Source organism: Rosa chinensis, chromosome 1 (assembly GCF_002994745.2).
Source record: "Rosa chinensis cultivar Old Blush chromosome 1, RchiOBHm-V2, whole genome shotgun sequence".
Taxonomy (NCBI): Eukaryota; Viridiplantae; Streptophyta; class Magnoliopsida; order Rosales; family Rosaceae; genus Rosa; species Rosa chinensis.
The window spans coordinates 19,849,145-19,869,139 of NC_037088.1; the positions used below are offsets into that span (position 1 = coordinate 19,849,145).

Here is a 19,995-nt window from a genome sequence, read left to right on the forward strand (position 1 = left end):
AGAACCCGTATTGGGCCTAATAAAATCAATGCAACAGTCTTTGAGGTTCTTTTACAGCAGCAAAGAAGATGACAACCGAAGGGAACTTTGTGCAATCGTCCATCCCTCGCTTCGATGGTCACTATGACCATTGGAGCATTCTAATTAATAGAGAACTTCCTATGCTCTAAGGAATATTCGGGCTGGGTAGAGACTGGCTATGTTGAGCCAGAAGCAGAAATGGAGCAGACAGAAGCATAACGCAAGAAGTTAGAGGAATTGAAGCTGAGGATCTGAAAGTAAAAAATTATCTCTTTCAGGCCATTGATCGGAGAATATTGGAGACTATTCTTATGAAAGACACTTCCAAGCAGGTTTGGGATTCTATGAAGAAGAAGTGAAAAATTTCCCTCTCAAATATCGATTCCCTAAAACAAATTAAAATTTTACATTTATTATTTTTGAGAGGCAAACGTAATTGAGAGTAGACACCAAAACTAAGCATGTAGTTCTAGTCTTTCAAAGGCTAGGAACCCAGTTTAGCTAGTAAAATTCATTATATACATTGAACCTCACTTTAGAGCAAGTTCACCCGTAGTCAAGAAATGTCAAGGTCGAAAAGTCAAGAATTCGACCAGTCAAGTAACTGTTCACTGCCACTGGACATGGGTTTCCACCCATTTTTTTTCTTGACCAGTCAAGACTGTTCATTTTTCACTGTTCATCGATTTTAACTGTTCAGTGAGTGTTTTCACTAGGGGTGTGCAAAACACGGTACAAACCGGCCAAACCGGTCAAAACCGACCGGTAAATATGGTTTGGTTAAGGTTTTTTAACTTTAAAAATTGAAAACCGGTTCAATACCAAACCAAACCATTTATGAATTGGGTTGGTTTGGTTTCTCTTTTGCTTAAACCGCGGAACCCGAACCGACCGGTATGTTTGAAATATAATAAGAAAAAGTGTTAAATATAAATATATATTCATTTGTCCAGTCGTTGTAAGTAAGTTCTAAATATATAATTATAACTTTATTCTCAAATGATATACTACCATATCAAATCTAATGCCCAAAGGCCTAGAAGTCTAATAAATAATCGCCACAATTAATTTGATCCTCTCATATCACATATCTCAATCTCTCATTCTCTAACCTTTAATACTACCCTATTAAGCTAGTATTTATAGCTAAGCCATCAAATAATTCAATCACTTTGAATCTATTCTAGATTTTAGTTTTTGAATATTAGTTTTGGATTCGATTATTGTATTTTAAATTTAGATTATGCTTATTTAATATAATTTTATTATTTAGATTGAATTTTACTAGAATTTTTTTTTCATAAATAGTATGTTAATATAATATAGGTTAAAACCGCCTAACCGACCGAACCAAACCATCTTTAATTAGATTGGATTGGATCGGGTTAAGCTTTTTTTTTTTAATGATCGGTTGTCTAAAATGCTTAAACCGCTCACTTTAGTATAGAGACGGTTTAGAGTCAAAACCGAACCAACCCAATCCGTGTGCAGCCCTAGTTTTCACTGTTCATTGAGTTTTTTTTTTTTTTTTTTGGATTTTAAAATTAAAATATATTTGATGATAATAATGGAGATTTATAGATAATTAATGTCATAATTATGCAATTTACTATTTTTCTAATATTTTCGGTGGACAAATTATGAGCCACCGACAATTTATCTTGAAATGAGTGAAGGCACCACTGACAATTTTTCATGAAATGAGTGAAGGCAGCACGACAATTTTTCTTGAAATGAGTGAAGGCACCACCGACAATTTTTTTGAAACTCTTGAAATAACCATCGACATCTTTGAACGGACCAGATCATTTGCATACTATTCAATCTAATAGTTATTGTTGATGTAATCTTATCTAAGATTTCAGATCAAATTACGTCGAACCAGGAGTGGACACGTGTCCTCGAAGTCTGATTACATTTTATGTGAAAATTGTAAATAAATAGAGCAAGAGGCAGCACACCATTCACACACAAGCTGATATTCTCAAATCTCCTTCTTTTTCATATCTCCAGATCCAACACATTTCCTCTCCTTCCCTCATTTCAATGAAGAGATTGTGGGCTATGTATCGACAATCTCGAGATGAAGATCATGAAGAAATGTGTACGACTAATGCTCTTGTGGTAGCAGCAGTCGCTGAAGCTAAAGCATCCTCCGGATCACGACGATGGGGTTCTCAACCGGGGGGTGCACAGAATGAGGAGCGCTTTAGGGAATCAAGAAGGAAAAACATGATGGAAGATTACTTTGTGGAGTGTCCAGTTTTCAGTGAAGAGGTATTCCGGACACTGTACAGGATGAGTCACAATGTTTTCAACCGCATCTCCAGTGACCTTTGTCGCTATGACCAGTACTTTGTCCAGAAATCAGATGCTGCTAAGAAAGTCGGACTACTTCCCTAGCAAAAGCTGACATGTTCCTTAAGAATGCTTGCTTATGGTGCCGGGGCAAATCAATGCTCTGAGTATTGTCGGATGGCGAAATCTACCTCCATCGAGGCTCCGAAACGATTTACAAGAGGAATTGTTAATCTGTACTCGGAAAAATACCTCTGAGCTCCTACTCCGGCCGACCTCAGAAGACTTCTCGCCAAAGCAGAGAGAAGAGGCTTTCCTGGGATGATTGTAAGCATCAACTGCATGCACTGGCAATGGTGCCTAACAGGTTGGGCTGGAGAATACAGCGGATGAAAAACGTGTGCCCACTATCATCCTCGAAGCAGTCGCTTCTTATGACACATGGATATGGCATGCCTTCTTTGGAATGCCTGGATCATGCAATGACCTCAACGTGCTTGCTAAGTCCCTGTTGTTTGACGAGCTCACTGCTGGTTGAGCCCCTCAAATCCAATTTTAAGTAAATAACAGGATTCACAATTTAGGCTACTATCTCGCTGATGGTATTTATCCGCAAGGGGCAACTTTCGTGAAATCAATTCCAAGGCCTACACGACCCAAGGATCTGAAGTTTTCCCAGGCTCAAGAGGGGTATATGAAGGATGTGGAAAGATGTTTCGGCATTTTACAGTCGCGCTTTAGTATTGTTCGAGTAGCGGCTCGTGGCTGGGATAGAGAAGACCTTCGATACATCATGCTGACTTGTATTATATTACACAACATGATAATTGAGGATAAAAGACCAGATGACAGTGATCAGGATTTGGAGTCCGATGAAGAAGGGGATAACAATATGAGGCCCAGGTTTGGGAAGGACTGACCGGTGATGACTTTGATCCTGTTGGTAGAGATGGTTATTACTTCAATGGATTCATGGATTGATACGATGCCATTAGAAGTGCAAACAGTCACTCAAACCTTCAAGAAGATCTGATGGAGAATTTCTGGAACGTTCAAGGCAACATGGAGATCTAGATCATAATATAGGTTTTTTAGAATAATTGGCTAATATCTATGTTTTGTTATGTTTGTGTGCTTTGAATTTGGCTAGTATTATGTTTTGGGAAGTTGGTGTGCTTTTAATTTGGCTAATGTCTATGTTTTTTATGTCAGTGTGATTTTAATTTGGTTTCTATTATGTTTATTATGTGCTATATTATGTTTATTATGTGCTATGATTTTGAATATAAGGTGTGTGCTTTAATAAGGGGAATTTTCAAATACAACTTTTATTTCATAAAATTTATGCTTACATAAATGAAAAACTAGGAATAAGTACAATACAATTACACAACATGCATAATCACCTAATTATTCAAATCATGATCCTCATCCTCTCTAGGTGTAACGCCCCAAACTGCACCTCGCCAGCTTGAGCACATCACAGTGCCGTGAGACTCTAAAACATAAACCGAAGGCTCGGATTACATTCTAGAGAACCGCAAGGCATTTTTGTTGAAAACTTTTCGTAAAACGAACAGCGGAGATTTTGAAATACTTTTGAGATGAAAGCTTCTTGAAATTACAAAATTCACTTTGTTCGTCTAGAACTTGTCATTTTTGAATAGTCGAGGACTAATAGACTTAACCACACAATGAACGCTCAACAACAAGTTTCAGAATGGCGTGGATCAATAAATAAAGATCAAGAGTACATCACAAACTCGTTTACCGTCCGGAAGGGTTATCAAATTCCGCACACCCAGCTCCGTCCGCTACAATCCCGTTACCAGTGCACAGTACCTGCACATACACTATTGTAGGGGTGAGCTTTCGTCCTCGCTGCTCTATGGGACCTACTCCGGCTAAGTTTGAAAATCAACTCAACTTTGTAATAATTTGGATTTGGGCCCAGTGTGAAAACAAAGCGAATATATATGTAAGAACGACAAACTTAAAATATCATTAATCTTAAAACCCGATGCATGATTAGAAAACTACGTGCGATTTACCTGATGGCCTGGTTCCGTAGAACCAACATCTGACCTTACCAGTCACAGAGCGCCAAACTTAACACACTAGCTACACACACGGAACCGGGTCGTCATTGCGATTGCGCACTGTCCGACCGGTGTAGCTAACCCTCCGGAGGTTTAGGGGTGGCTAATCCCCAAGGAAGTCATCGACCACCTTTCCGCTCTCACACACCGCCATCAACAATCTTATACGCACGTTAACTTAAAAACATTTCAAATTTGAACTAACAGTATACTTTCATCATGCATCACGTATATAATAAAATACGGAAAACCATTAGCCAATAGAGAGTCCCGAGTCCCCTACCTGGATTCCGATGCTTTCTCTCACGTACTCCGAGAGTTGCGAACCTTCCGATCCTCGGGTATCTGGAGTCCTAAGTTCCGACATTTTGATAGTTAATATATTTTGAACAATTATATTAATTCTCGACAACTTTTCCTGGTTTGACAAGGAGTTGACCAGTTTGACCAACAGTCTTAGTTTGACCAACATTGACCAGTTTGACCAACCGAGGTAGGTTCGATAATTACCTTAATTATCAAACATTCACTTGAAGTTACGTTATCGACCAAACATATATTGAGTGCACCCGATTTACTAAGGCCACCCAATACATGTATACACATTAATTTATTTTCTTTACTTGTTATTACTTCAACACTCCACTTTAATTCTATCTCAAATTTGGTTGGATAGCTTCTGATATAATTACTATGCACACCCAAGCTTCACAACTTGACCATTTTTCGATTATTCCACAACCAATACACAATTTCTTTACAACAGCCACAATTTCAAACATGCAACACAATACCCATTCGAAAATAGTTCTCAAATTCACTATATCAAACCAAGCTCGGTTCCATCACACCTGATCACTAACACAGGAGCTAAACGTGATTCTGGTTCAAGATTATACCTTCGAGAATCGACCGATACTGAGCTCAACACACTGCCAAGAATGGAAAGGGGATGAACCGAGGATTCCTCGTGCTACAGCCTAGATGGCTTCACAATACCTCCCCTAGACCTGCAATCGAACAAGAAACGAAGCCCAGAAGGCCGGAGAAGTAGCCGACAGCGAGGAACCGCGACGGAGGCAGAAACAACCCAGAAACCAAAATGTCAAAACTAGATCTAATTGGAAAACTAATCATACTGGGGTGTAGAGCATGACGGGGAGGTGAGGTTTCATACCACAGGTGGCCCAAACGGTGGCCGGAATCGCCGAAAATTACAGAACTCACCGGAGAAAGCTCGGACCTTCTCACCGTCGATGCTTCTACCTCGTCAAGTGCATGGACGATCCAAGGCTACAGGGTTGTAGGAAATGGAGAGACGAAGCTATTGCCCATGGTCCGCCGCGGAGAGGTTGCCGGAGGAGCGTTTTCCGTCGGACCCAGTCGCAGGTCGCATTCCGGGTCGGAGAACTCTGGTTCTCTCTCTCTCTCTCTCTCTCTCTCTCTCGATCATTCTGGGTCTTCCAACTGATCAAAGGCCTATATAGATTTGTCCATTAATCAATGGATGGCCGTGATCAAGCGGTAGGGAAAATGGATGGCTAAGATTGCTCCACTTGTTTCCTATTTCTCTAATTTATTTTCTAAAATCCCATGACTTCGGAAAATCGCTATAAATAGCTCGAGTATCCGGAAAATTCCCCGAAAATTTCCACGAACTCGTCGTGTTGTGTACTTTATCATCCAACTCTTAAATCGAGTATTTCACTTTATGAAAATTTCTGAAAATATTCTCGAGCACTCTGACGTTTATCGAGATCGCTAAATAATTTCTCATACGATCTCCACTAAGCTCGATACATTTTTCTGGGGCTCACAGTTCCACCCCCCTTAAATAAATTTCGTCCTCGAAATTTCATGATTGGTCAAATGGTCAATAATACTTCGCTTTTCATGTCGGACTCCAGTACCCATGACAATTCCTCACTTCTGAATCCTTGTGGTACAAGTCGACTATTACTAGTCATATATATTACCATCGGAGCTAACCCTTTTCTTTATCAAGTGTTCCTTACCTAACGTTCACAGGATACACTTCGCTCCGATTAATTTTATTCTTCTGTACCCACAAGACTTTTCTTATATCAACAAGATTGAGTAAATGGTAATCACTTTACTCTCCTCACAACATTGCCATATTTGGCATTTCTGTAGACGATTCATGTCTACACCACATAAGACTGGGTAACTACTAACCTTGTTACCCCAATACACTACTGCCACAGCTGGCAAACTCCACCCAATTCCCGCTTATCACAAGTACATAGTTATCTGGGAATTGTAACTTCAATACAGGTGTACGCAATTACGTACCCAAAAGTAAAACACGAGTACCTGTGGTAAAGTACAACTAACCATAGGTAATATTATGTTCCCATCGCGGAACCTATGTCAACTATGAATAACAAGTCGACATTGTCGTCACTAGCATGAAATTCGCAAATCACTGTGGAAGAAGTCATTGTCCTCAGAAGGACGAACACACGTGAGGTTGGCTAAGAATCCGTCTTCCTAGTCACGCCATACGAGGAATACACAACGAAATCTAACAGCCGATTCCTAAAAGTTATTCCATGGATTGCCACGCGGCGACACTTTCGCCGTACTCTCGAGTTCGTTACGCATTCGTTTATGACTACCACCTTGGCTAACACATCCAGTCCACGAACTCGAAGGCGGAATACCCATTCCAACCACGTTGACGATATGCCCCGTGTTAACAACGTCGAATCATGTTGCCTTTCCCGTAACAACTACGTTCCAACGAGTCTTTGGACACTAGTTTGTCGAATCGATGATCAGTCTTGATAACGAGCTCCAATAAGAGCTTCCGTCATGGTTCGATGAAATTCGAGGATCACCGTTAAAGGTTTACCTCTTGAAGACTCAAAGCTCACACGCTTCCACGTATAGCACAACGCCGATCTTGAAACCTTTACTTCCACTCCGACGAACTGACGGTCATGCATTTAAGCTTTACGAATTTACTAATACGGTCAACGTCAAACTTCTCGTCGAGTAGTGTGCTTTCCGTACTGCGCCAATCCCAAGCCAAATGGTCAGATTGGCTAGGTGTCGCGTCCTCCCAATTTGAGGGACTGATGTTGAAGCGACCACGAACCGTGCTCATAACGTACTTGACGTAGAAACACATTTTCCAGTTACACGTTGTCAAAACCATGCCAAATAGCTAACTTGGATGTGAGTCACGTCTCTAACCGATGACAATGCAAGCTTTCAGCCTTTCGTTTTTCGCCCATCTCTTTTCTCAATCCTCAGTTGCCAATAGTCTAGTAGTGTAGAGAATATTCTCCTTCACTATAGTTCACGTTGCACTGGACTCCAAGAATAAGCAACCGAAAACATTGCCAAAACTTTGCTTTGCAATTTTCCCAAGAAAAGGAATTTGGGCCTTAGAAAATTTCAAATAACTTTCAACACCAAAACTGTAAACTTTCGGAAAAGAGAAGAGAAAGGATGTGAAAGTTTACCAAAAACAACTTGCGGAATAGTTTTCAAGTTTTCTCTTCTCGTAATAGTACAACAGATTTGGAAAAATCACCACAACTTCTGTTTTGATCGGAATGGAATGAAAATTTCCAGATCCTTTTCCAAGGTACTCAACACAACTGTGTTAAAATTTCAGAAATTTCAGATTTTTTCCGAAGTCGTTTGAAACTGATCCCAAAGTTGCTGCGACAGAAAATCAGCAGTACCTTTAACATTTTAAAAAAAATCTCAACTTTGGAACTGGCTTTCAAACTTCAAAATGTTCCCACCTTTGGGAGGAATTTTTGGAACAACTTTTCCTGAATTGAAAACAATTTCGAAATCACTTTAATCGAAATACTTTTGCTACCTGAAAAGCTCTCTCAAAACACAGGAAATTATTTGTTGCAGTTGTATTCATTAATTAACAACTTTCTAGCTCGGTATACATTAGGGGGATCCGGTGGCCAGTTGGGCCCTGAACCGAGTGAACAGTTGTAATTATATGAACACACTAGCAACAATCCTTTCAAATAACTCTTTAACCTCTCACAACCAAGGTCTGAACCGAAATTTTATAACAAGGAAACTATCGCCAAGCACACACTGGATAATCACCACACCACAAATTTCTAAACCTTGGAAACAACTCAAATGGTGAAGTTCAATGTTGAACCAGCATGATTTCAACTATAACCAGAACTTTAATGATGTAAGAGAATTGTAAAACAACATCAACCAAAAGAGGGAAATAAAAGTCAACGTAACTATTAGCAAGGAAGTAATACTCACAGTCCTTCTAGATCCTTACAGGTAACACGCATTGTAAACGGCCAGAATCCCAAAGAATCGCCTGCCCTTCCTTGAAGCACGTTTTGTCAGATGACCTTTCACCTAGAATCGAGCCGTTTGGCCCACCAAACAAAGTAGTCTTGTTTCCTTATACGTACGCCAATCTCGACGTTTAGAGGTTCAAGTCAGTTGTAACCATAACTGGCACGGAGTTCCCACCTCTCATAAGAGTGAGTTGAAGAAACATATTTCGCGAAGCCGCTACAGAGGTCACACGGTGGACACACACCTCTTCTCCTCCTTCCCTTACGATACGCTTTTGGCCCTTTATGAACACGCATTAACTTGCTAAAGCAATCTCGAAGGGGTCTACACACTGCCAGGTGTACCATAAGGTGACTTTAGTCAAACCTATAAATTTTCTAATCGCGTAGCTTCCTCGGCTACCCGAGAACAACACCTTATTATGGTACCACTCGCCAAATCCAAGCTTAGATTCCAGGACGGAGGCCGATCCAGTAGTAGTTTGCTCTATTCTCCGTGCTTTCAGAGTTTACTATCCTAAGATTCCACAAGCAACGTCAATTGGCGAGTATTAAAGCATAGTTGACTTCTCTCGCTTCACCTCGGAGTCGAGACTTCTAAGTGGAACCTGATTTTGCTCTGTTCAGTGGATGAAGTAACTGAAGATCCAATTTTTCAAAACTCGCACCTCAGATAGAAGGGATATCAACGAGTTACGCTCGACATGATCTTCTTGAGGTGATCCGAACTCTTCGGGATTCCTTCCTCAAACGACATTTTAAGTTCGAAACAAGAACAACATTCAACAACACGTATGAACTAATACGACATTTGGACCTTTAACCGGTCCCACACTATAACAACTTTACTTTCGAAGTCAACACCACGACATAAGGAATCACGCTTTCTATTGGATAAGCAAAGAAATTTGCACTATAACTTTTCGACCTTTTCAAGCATCAACTATACTTATGGGGACTCAAAGTTTGTCGTTCACGTACCTTTTACCTTTCAACATTTTCATCATACTGGGCCCACATCTTCACCGCGGTCTGTGCACTGTGGAGGAGCTTTGGGTGGCATCACTCACTCGATTTAGATTAACGCATGAACGTTTAATAGTAGGACTCGAAAGGATCATAAGAAAAATAACAACAATCGAGTCCAAGAAAACAATCAAATTAACCGGACTCGATAAGATGTAAAGACAAAGGTCGAATAAAGTCCAACAACAACTATTTGAGCAACCAGATTCACCAGATAAACAAGATTCGAAAGTGAATCCACAACTTCTTCAGCAAACAAATTATAAGCTCAATATCTTCACAAAGGCAAATTGAAATATGACTCAAATCTTCCGAAGAAAGAATGAAAGTTCCAATTAGGAATCCAACGGAAGAATAAACTATGGTACCCATCAATTACGGTCGAAGTTCGGAAGACAATTATAGAGTATAATGAATTAATCATCGATGCTGTAAACGTTATGAAGCAGAGAATCAAGATTCTAGACGAACTTCGAAAAATCACTTAAAACATCACAAGCTTTCGCTTTCGAATCTCAACTTTTAACCCACACAGGGTTGAACAACAATTTTCACAAAGTTTGTCTTTTCGACAAAATGCACTTTAGTATCGGCTCGACTAAAATCACGTCAACAATTTCAAATTGCAAACTAAACTTTCGAATCACGACACGACGTAAAATAATTCCTTGGCTAAATCACTTTCTCGAACACTTTTTCGAAATACCTTATCGAAACTAAAATTCGAGGATTTATTGAAATCCCTTGAACACATTTTTATAACACGATCTTTCAGGTTAAACCACTTGAACTGAAATCCAAATTTTTCGAGCCGACAAAAACAAATTTTTGGTACCAGAGGTTTTAAATCAAAGGAAATTGAAAACTTTGGAAGCATTGCTCTGATACCACTTTCTGTAACGCCCCAAACTGCACCTCGCCAGCTTGAGCACGTCACAGTGCCGCGAGACTCTAAAACATAAACCGAAGGCTCGGATTACATTCTAGAGAACCGCAAGGCATTTTTGTTGAAAACTTTTTGTAAAACGCACAGCGGAGATTTTGAAATACTTTTGAGATGAAAGCTTCTTGAAATTACAAAATTCACTTTGTTCGTCTAGAACTTGTCATTTTTGAATAGTCGAGGACTAATAGACTTAACCACACAATAAAAATCAACTCCGGCTAAGTTTGAATAGTCGGGGACTCGCTGCTCTATGGGACCTACTCCGGCTAAGTTTGAAAATCAACTCAACTTTGTAATAATTTGGATTTGGGCCCAGTGTGAAAACAAAGCGAATATATATGTAAGAACGACAAACTTAAAATATCATTAATCTTAAAACCCGATGCATGATTAGAAAACTACGTGCGATTTACCTGATGGCCTGGTTCCGTAGAACCAACATCTGACCTTACCAGTCACAGAGCGCCAAACTTAACACACTAGCTACACACACGGAACCGGGTCGTCATTGCGATTGCGCACTGTCCGACCGGTGTAGCTAACCCTCCGGAGGTTTAGGGGTGGCTAATCCCCAAGGAAGTCATCGACCACCTTTCCGCTCTCACACACCGCCATCAACAATCTTATACGCACGTTAACTTAAAAACATTTCAAATTTGAACTAACAGTATACTTTCATCATGCATCACGTATATAATAAAATACGGAAAACCATTAGCCAATAGAGAGTCCCGAGTCCCCTACCTGGATTCCGATGCTTTCTCTCACGTACTCCGAGAGTTGCGAACCTTCCGATCCTCGGGTATCTGGAGTCCTAAGTTCCGACATTTCGATAGTTAATATATTTTGAACAATTATATTAATTCTCGACAACTTTTCCTGGTTTGACAAGGAGTTGACCAGTTTGACCAACAGTCTTAGTTTGACCAACATTGACCAGTTTGACCAACCGAGGTAGGTTCGATAATTACCTTAATTATCAAACATTCACTTGAAGTTACGTTATCGACCAAACATATATTGAGTGCACCCGATTTACTAAGGCCACCCAATACATGTATACACATTAATTTATTTTCTTTACTTGTTATTACTTCAACACTCCACTTTAATTCTATCTCAAATTTGGTTGGATAGCTTCTGATATAATTACTATGCACACCCAAGCTTCACAACTTGACCATTTTTCGATTATTCCACAACCAATACACAATTTCTTTACAACAGCCACAATTTCAAACATGCAACACAATACCCATTCGAAAACAGTTCTCAAATTCACTATATCAAACCAAGCTCGGTTCCATCACACCTGATCACTAACACAGGAGCTAAACGTGATTCTGGTTCAAGATTATACCTTCGAGAATCGACCGATACTGAGCTCAACACACTGCCAAGAATGGAAAGGGGATGAACCGAGGATTCCTCGTGCTACAGCCTAGATGGCTTCACAATACCTCCCCTAGACCTGCAATCGAACAAGAAACGAAGCCCAGAAGGCCGGAGAAGTAGCCGACAGCGAGGAACCGCGACGGAGGCAGAAACAACCCAGAAACCAAAATGTCAAAACTAGATCTAATTGGAAAACTAATCATACTGGGGTGTAGAGCATGACGGGGAGGTGAGGTTTCATACCACAGGTGGCCCAAACGGTGGCCGGAATAGCCGAAAATTACAGAACTCACCGGAGAAAGCTCGGACCTTCTCACCGTCGATGCTTCTACCTCGTCAAGTGCATGGACGATCCAAGGCTACAGGGTTATAGGCGATGGAGAGACGAAGCTATTGCCCATGGTCCGCCGCGGAGAGGCGGCCGGAGGAGCGTTTTCCGTTGGACCCAGTCGCGGGTCGCATTCCGGGTCGGAGAACTCTGGTTCTCTCTCTCTCTCGATCATTCTGGGTCTTCCAACTGATCAAAGGCCTATATAGATTTGTCCATTAATCAATGGATGGCCGTGATCAAGCGGTGGGGAAAATGGATGGCTAAGATTGCTCCACTTGTTTCCTATTTCTCTAATTTATTTTCTAAAATCCCATGACTTTGGAAAATCGCTATAAATAGCTCGAGTATCCGGAAAATTCCCCGAAAATTTCCACGAACTCGTCGTGTTGTGTACTTTATCATCCAACTCTTAAATTGAGTATTTCACTTTATGAAAATTTCTGAAAATATTCTCGAGCACTCTGACGTTTATCGAGATCGCTAAATAATTTCTCATACGATCTCCACTAAGCTCGATACATTTTTCTGGGGCTCACATTAGGAATCCAATTTGTGTTTGAAGGGTCATCATTAGGGTTAGGGTTGGTGGAATCACCCGTAGAGGAAGGTGAAAATTGTGGTTGTGTAAGATATCCCCCGGGGTAAGGTGGTTGCGGATAGTATCCATCGGGGTAAGGGAGTTGTGGGAATCCACCAGTGAAGGGAGGTGGTGGGAAGACACCGGTGAAGGGAGGTTGTGGGAATCCATCGGAGCAAGGTGGTTGTGGGTATGCACCGGGGTAAGGAGGTTGTGGGTATGCACCACCAAAATTTGGTTGTGGGAATGCACCACAAAAATTGGGTTGCAGATAGTATCCACCCATAAAAGGTCGCATCTCCTCGCCAAGATCTTCTTTCTCCGCTATCTTCTTTTGCTTTCTTGACCAATAACGCTTTTTATTTGTTGTCATTTGACTTGTATCAATCTCCATAATATGCTCTTCCCTCTCTTTAATTCGCTCTTCCTTCTCTTGTAATAGGAGTTGCTATTTTCGCATTTCGATTTGCAATCAGATACAATCTCATTGATTTTCCTCTTGGAGACTTCGAGCGAATTCCTCATCGAGTTTTTTCTTGCCCGCAATTTCCTCTATTTGGTTGTTCGCTATACTCTCGAGTGTGCTTGACCAAGGACTTTGATCTTTCGCTGCCTTATTTCCTTTTCGAATCGCTTCTTTCACAGCCTTCCTTCCTTGAGGCCTCACATTAGGATCTGCAGTTTCACCTGCAATTACCTCATCTACATCCATGTCCAGGTTGATGGGGGAATTTTCAGCAATTGGTTGTGTGTGCGTATGTTGACTTCCTACATTTGATGTTCCTCCGGATGTATGGCTAGGGATGTCTTTAAATTGTGCAAAGCCCTCCACAACAGCGTAACTATCAAAACTCTGAAAATTGTGTCTTCTTTTCTTCCATTTTCTCATCATCCCGGCATGCCACAATTTATGTGCTTCCTCTTGCTACGTAATTAAAAAAAGTAATAAAAAATGCAATTATTACATATATAAACGCTATTATAAAGGGTCATCTATTATAAATGTCATAATTTTAGTAAGAAAGTATCTCACCGTTTTACATTAAAAATGAATAAGTACAAATATAAACATCGTTGTAATTACATCATTATTTATCAACTAATTATTTTAATTATAACGAAAAACAATTACTACAATTTAAACGATATTATAATTACTACATTATTTATCAAGACATATTTTACTATAATGTATCAACAAATTAAATAAATTATCAACAAATATAAAGGTCATAATTTTAATAAGAAAGTATCTCACCGTTTTACAATAAAAATCAATAAGTACAAATATAAACATCGTTGTAATTACATCATTATTTATCAACTAATTATTTTAATTATAACGAAAAACAATTACTACAATTAAAACGATATTATAATTAATACATTATTTATCAAGTAATATTTTACTATAATGTATCAACAAATTAAATGATTTATCAACAAATACATATTTCATCAACCGCATTCGAACTTCTCTTGTACTAATTTTTTGCTTGCCTTAATGCACAATACCACTCAAAGAGTTCAACCTTCAAAATTTTCCACCTTCCTTGCAAAGAGGAAGATGATAGGCTCTTGGGCCAATTTGCGACAAAGTGTCACTTCACGCGCCTCCATAGGTCTTTTTTTTTTCTGATTTGTGCCCACAGCCGGATCTTGGCTTACAACTTTCCAAGACTTACACAATTGAACATCTTCCTCATCCGTCCATCTCCTTTTGTCTTGGATATTATCATCTTCACTTTGATCTCCCTCTTATTCAGCCACTGGACGTGTGTTTCCCCTTTGTTCAGCCATATTGGATATAAATAAATTTGGAAGATGAGAGCTATATGAAGAGGAGGAAGCACAAAATTGGGTTACTATGAAAGATAATTTTTTGGGTGTGAGATGTAAAATAAATGGTAGGTATTTATAGAGAAATGTTTAGAATTTTTTTTAAAAATTTTTGTTACCGTTTATTATCGTTACAAACATATATATATATATATATATATATATGTTAATTGTAAGCCGTAGGATTACCCATTTAATTGAAATGAAGGGCTGGGATTAATTGACCGTTAGGCCCAGATTTCAAATAGGACCAACGGCTATCTTCCACGTGGCAGGCCGGCCCCCTCTCTCTGTCGCTACATGACAAGCGACTGGCTTCACGCCTAGTCTCTTTTCGGCGCCACGCGTCGTCACGCTGTCATGCAGTTCCCTCCCTCGGCGCATCGTTGTCTGCTGAGATGGTGCTCACGTCAGCTGACGCAGTCGGAAGTAACGAGGTTTACAAGCAATAAACCTAAAATAAAGATTCTGGAGTCCACCAGAGATAAAAGAGAAAACTCTCAATTTTGATTGATAAAAGGATAAAAGATAGTTCTGCAGCCGTTTAAGGTTACTTATATATGGGAAAAGAAACCCTAAGGCGACTAACAATGAAACCCTAAAGCCCATGGATTAAAACAAAACAAATCCAAAATAAATTAGAAAACCTCAAATAAAAAGAATGTAAAACTAGCCTAAAAATATTAAATCAAGAATCGGATAATTAAGACGATACATTTTGGCCTAAATCTGATAGGGCTCACTATAGTGACCCTTGAAGATCTCGTCGTTCCCATTCTGGAAAGGTGTCATGCGTCTCAAACGGACATTCTGGCCAAAAGTTAGTCAAATCTGATTCAAAATCAAAACCTGACTTTTCGCACGAGAAACCCGAAAAGTCCAAAACCAAATCTTCTTGAATATTCCAGCGGCTAGTAACCTAATTACGCGTGAGTTACCTATTTTCCAATCACTTTTCTTGATTTTACGCCGCTTCTTTACTTTTATGGTTTTTCGACTAAACTAGGTCCATTCTTGTCCTACATCATCAGCCACGATCAGGCCTGGGCCAAGCTGGCATGTGGGCTTGGTCGGTCATGGAAATAGTCATGGACTTGACTATTTTCTTAGTTGTAGTCAAGAGGGGGTGGGTTTTGCCCGGTCAAGCATCCACCGTTGGAGCTGGTTTTCTCCCACAGTCGGTCACCACATCAGCTTTGTCTTGCTGGTGACCAGTTAAGACAATACCTGTGGACTTGCTCTTACAAGCTGCTAAGAAAAATCACCGTGTCCCGAAGGCAAATCCATCAATTCCTTATTCTAAGGGCTTTGAAGTTATTGTCTACAGCTACTTTTGCAAATTTTGAAGCGGAAACCTTTTGTGTCGACTGGTGTGATTTGTTTACATCAACAGTTTGATGGCTTGAATGCTTGAAATGCTTGTAGTGGTGGCTATGGTAGTCTTAGGAGTTCTGGAGATAACAGCTTTTGTTATACTAGGCAATAGATTTTCAGATCATCTATTGTTATAAGTGACTTTGGCGGCAAGGACGGATCTACAATTTTTTGGAGCAGTGTTAATGTTTTTGGTGTAGTGGTGTCTAGTAATGGTTATGGTCAGCATAGTAGTTTCGCTTCATTTTAGGGCCCGAGCATTGCTGCGGGTCTCATAGTCCATTGATGTAGTTGTGGTAATGCATTGTAGCAATTTTTTATTTTATTTTTTTTTGACGAAAAAACAAAATATGTTGTAAAATTACAAAACATTGCTGCCCCAACAGTTATATATAGCAGCTCATCCACATTGATTACAAAAAAAATAGTGGATGTTTATGTGCAAAAATATTTATCTACATTGGTTACATGTCTATTGTGGTCCTAGCTGTTCAACTTATTCTTGAGGATCATTAACTTTACAAAAATATAGAAGATCAATGATCCCAACAACCAATGTAGTTTCATATATACATCATTCCTCATGTAGTCATGGGTGTGGTGATTAGCAGTCTAGCTGAGTTCATCAGAATAGTTGCAATGAGGGGATTACCGGCGGGTACATATGTAGCTGATCCTTCATCTCGCGGGCTGTCACTGTTGGTTACACATGCCATTATATTGAAATGAAAATCTGTAAATTTATCATCCTGTGATGCTAACCTTTTCAAAATTTTGCTCGGTGTTGCGTTGAAGAACTCCTTCCGTGCTGCAGCAGTGCCTCTCTTTCTAGTGAATGAGATCTGGTATGCAACTAGTCGGCTGTTTGCCTTGGGTTGGCATGAATTGATGGACATCTTCATAGACTCCCTTCACAATGGAGTCTGGTGCAGCGCTTGGTTTTAGTTTTAAAAACTTAATTTTTTCCTCTACTTGAAGAATCTCTTGTGGCAGGATGTGCTGATTTCTATCGGGTTTTTTTGACAATGATGTCTTCACATGAGATTTCAAAGAGGTCTTCCGCCATTTTCCCCAATAATACAGCTGCGGTTTGATCGCTTTCATCCTCAATGAGAACCACAACTCTATGCCTGCATTTGTACACAGAACAGCATACTTCTGTAGCTGAATTTGTAAGAAAATGGCATTTATACAGTGTTATTGGACAAGAGTGTGGGGTAACAAACTAACAATTAGTAATCCAATTCCCATACATCACAAACTAAAGGGTAAAAACTACTCATACCTGTCACTGCTCAGAAGGTATTGGTCCAGAATGGAAATGGTGTTCAAATATGGATTACACACTAAACCAGTTTCCTTAATTCTCGTGTATTGAGCTTATGCCACGTACAGGCAGCCCCATACATAGATATAAGTTTGGAAAACTGGATTACATATTTTTAGATAATAGATATATTGCACATTGCAAATTTCTGCATATCAACAGCAAGGCTAATGCCTCCCATAACCGAGCTTGCTGTTCAAATTTGCCTCACCAAAGCTTTCCTCTGCCTTTGCCAGGTTTCTTTTTGCAACTGCGTGATCTACCTCAGCAACAGATAGCCTCTCCCTTAACCTCTTCATTTCAGCCTCCAAAGCATCATCATCCTCTCTGAGTTTCTTCAATACTCCTTCCCTCTCCCCAAACTTCTTTATTCCCAAAGCTGATTGAACATAAGGCTCCAGCCAACTCAAGTCGAATCTGAAGGTTTCAACCTCCTCCCACAAAACTTGAAGGTGCTCACATGGATCATGCTCACGTGGATCCTCCATCATATCCTTAACCTTTGTAGTGTTCAGAAAATGCAATAGTCGACCCAAAGCTGTGAATGCCCATCCACTAAACATGAGACTTCTTTTCCTCTGGCAGCTAATCAACGAAGGATGCCATGAACAGACTTCTTCCAGCAGCGGAACAAAAGCCTTATCTACTTTACCTAATCCCCTGAAATCTGCGAGCTCGCCAACTGGGGTCAGTGGGCTGGAGGGAGCTTCATCGTTGTCCTCAACTATGGGAGGGCTAACTGGGCTATCAGTCTCCTGGTAAGGAAGCACTTGATCAGATCTTGGTTCTATTTTCAAGTTTCGAACTTTCACAGAATCAACAGTTGGTCGAACAGGGTCAGAATTTATTGCATCCTGAAAAGCAAGCGTCTGTTCATTACTAAGTGATGTATGTGTGGTTGAAGCATCTGAATATTTCACAGAATCCACATCTGAAGACTGACTTTGAAGTTCCTGCTCAACAAAGGCAGCTTCTTGGTCTTTTAAAACCTTAATGTCAGCTTTACTGACTGCAACCTCAGCTTCAACAATACATGTGTCATCCACGAGATACCCTTCATTCGGGTCAAAAAGCTCACTCAGAGGCATGAATGATGTGAAGCCCCAGTCACTTTTTTTTTCACTGAACTCATGCTGAGTGTCTGTAAATCCAGATAAGAAGGATATAACAAAAAAATAAAAAATAAAAATAAAAACATAAAAACATAAAAAAGAATGCACTTCCAGCGGATATATGATCATAATCATAGACCAAGCCATCAGCAAGTAAAAGCCCTTGAAAGAAGATTGTTACAAAACTTAACAAACAAAAAAGAATTAATGAGCCAGTGTACAGTGTGTTTGGTTCACTCATCAAATTCACTGATATAAACAGCAGCGATTAACAAACAGTGATAGAACTTTATGACTATGTAAAGAAAAGGCAATCAGACATTGAGAATTGCAATCCAAAGTAGAATCATTTTACTGCGTTAAGAAATCAGCTTGCAATCGAATAAGAGACAGAGGCTCAAGCATAAAAGTGAGACAGTCGAACAAGATGAAGAAGATAGTAAAGTAAAGAAGAAAAATACCGATTGTTATCGATTTGTCGCTGTTAAATTGATTAACGACAGTCAAGGTGAACTCGGCATATCGACTCCACCCAGATGGTAACTTTGAAGCATCCGCAACGTTCAAGTACATGGACAAGTATTGCCTCCCATTGCTCCCTTTTGGATACACCACGATCCGCCTGATCAAAACCAGCCAAGTAAGTGAGTACTATAACATATAAGAAAGCAAAAGTAACAAAATTGATTATACGAGAATGTCATGCGAGAGATATGTATACCATTTGAAATCCCCGACAACAAATCCATCAGAGTAATGTCTCCGGGTTTTGATCTTAGAGAAGTTGTCGATTGTCCAGGTGTAGGTCATGGATATAAGCTCATGACCCTCTTGCTGGTTATACATTCTTGTACCTACTTTAACCAAATCAAACCCACAGGTGATCAAGATCATGTACTACTAGTATAACAAAGGCAGCAGAAGCTAGCTAGGTTAGATTCAGAAAAACTGTAACATGCAGACCTTTTTCGAGTTGAATATGGTTGGCGGCTTGCCACAGAGAGAGAGTGAGAAAGAGTGAGCGGAGGAGAGTGAGTGTGGGTGTGTGGAGGTGGGTGATGGAGGAGGACTTATATGCATGTAGTTGAGTTGAGATATGTGGATGGCTGTCTCCTGTCCGTACGAAGGACTTTCTGTAGGGCTTTACCGACATGAGACCAGGTGACGTGGCGCGCCATAGAGCCACAAAAGCGTTTGCGCTCAGGGGTCACTTGGGCCCCACCCAAGGAGAAGACTCCACGGAGCAGTTGCGGAGTTTTGTGCTGATTGGGAAAGAGGTCACGCTGAAAACAGCTTGCCACCTTTTTCTTATCTTTTACAATTCC

At 40.1% G+C, this 19,995-nt stretch overlaps 2 protein-coding genes across 2 annotated transcripts; one reads left to right on the top strand and one right to left on the bottom strand.

Annotated features, from left to right (window-relative positions):
- Nucleotides 1-2,085: 2,085 nt before the first annotated feature.
- On the top strand, nucleotides 2,086-3,238 carry LOC112203230. Its single transcript, XM_024344226.1, has 3 exons — nucleotides 2,086-2,406; nucleotides 2,687-2,852; nucleotides 2,904-3,238. The coding sequence occupies exons 1-3, from the start codon at nucleotides 2,086-2,088 to the stop codon at nucleotides 3,236-3,238; spliced, it is 822 nt and encodes a 273-aa protein (XP_024199994.1).
- A 14,211-nt stretch (nucleotides 3,239-17,449) lies between these two features.
- LOC112184895 (MATH domain and coiled-coil domain-containing protein At2g42480) lies at nucleotides 17,450-19,763 on the bottom strand. Its single transcript, XM_024323133.2, has 4 exons — nucleotides 19,634-19,763; nucleotides 19,392-19,524; nucleotides 19,132-19,292; nucleotides 17,450-18,699 (listed from the first exon to the last, which is right to left on the bottom strand). The coding sequence occupies exons 2-4, from the start codon at nucleotides 19,514-19,516 to the stop codon at nucleotides 17,726-17,728; spliced, it is 1,260 nt and encodes a 419-aa protein (XP_024178901.1). The 5' UTR covers nucleotides 19,517-19,524; nucleotides 19,634-19,763; the 3' UTR covers nucleotides 17,450-17,725.
- Between the last annotated feature and the right edge of the window lie 232 nt (nucleotides 19,764-19,995).

Coding starts and splice junctions, on each gene's coding strand:
- LOC112203230 (XM_024344226.1), top strand. CDS start 2,086: ATGTATCGACAATCTCGAGATGAAGATCATGAAGAAATGTGTACGACT. Junction 2,407..2,686: donor AATCAGATGCTGCTAAGAAA/GTCGGACTACTT, acceptor GGTGCCTAACAG/GTTGGGCTGGAGAATACAGC. Junction 2,853..2,903: donor GTTTGACGAGCTCACTGCTG/GTTGAGCCCCTC, acceptor TTCACAATTTAG/GCTACTATCTCGCTGATGGT.
- LOC112184895 (XM_024323133.2), bottom strand. CDS start 19,516: ATGTATAACCAGCAAGAGGGTCATGAGCTTATATCCATGACCTACACC. Junction 19,293..19,391: donor GTTGTCGGGGATTTCAAATG/GTATACATATCT, acceptor GGTTTTGATCAG/GCGGATCGTGGTGTATCCAA. Junction 18,700..19,131: donor CGACAAATCGATAACAATCG/GTATTTTTCTTC, acceptor CTGGATTTACAG/ACACTCAGCATGAGTTCAGT.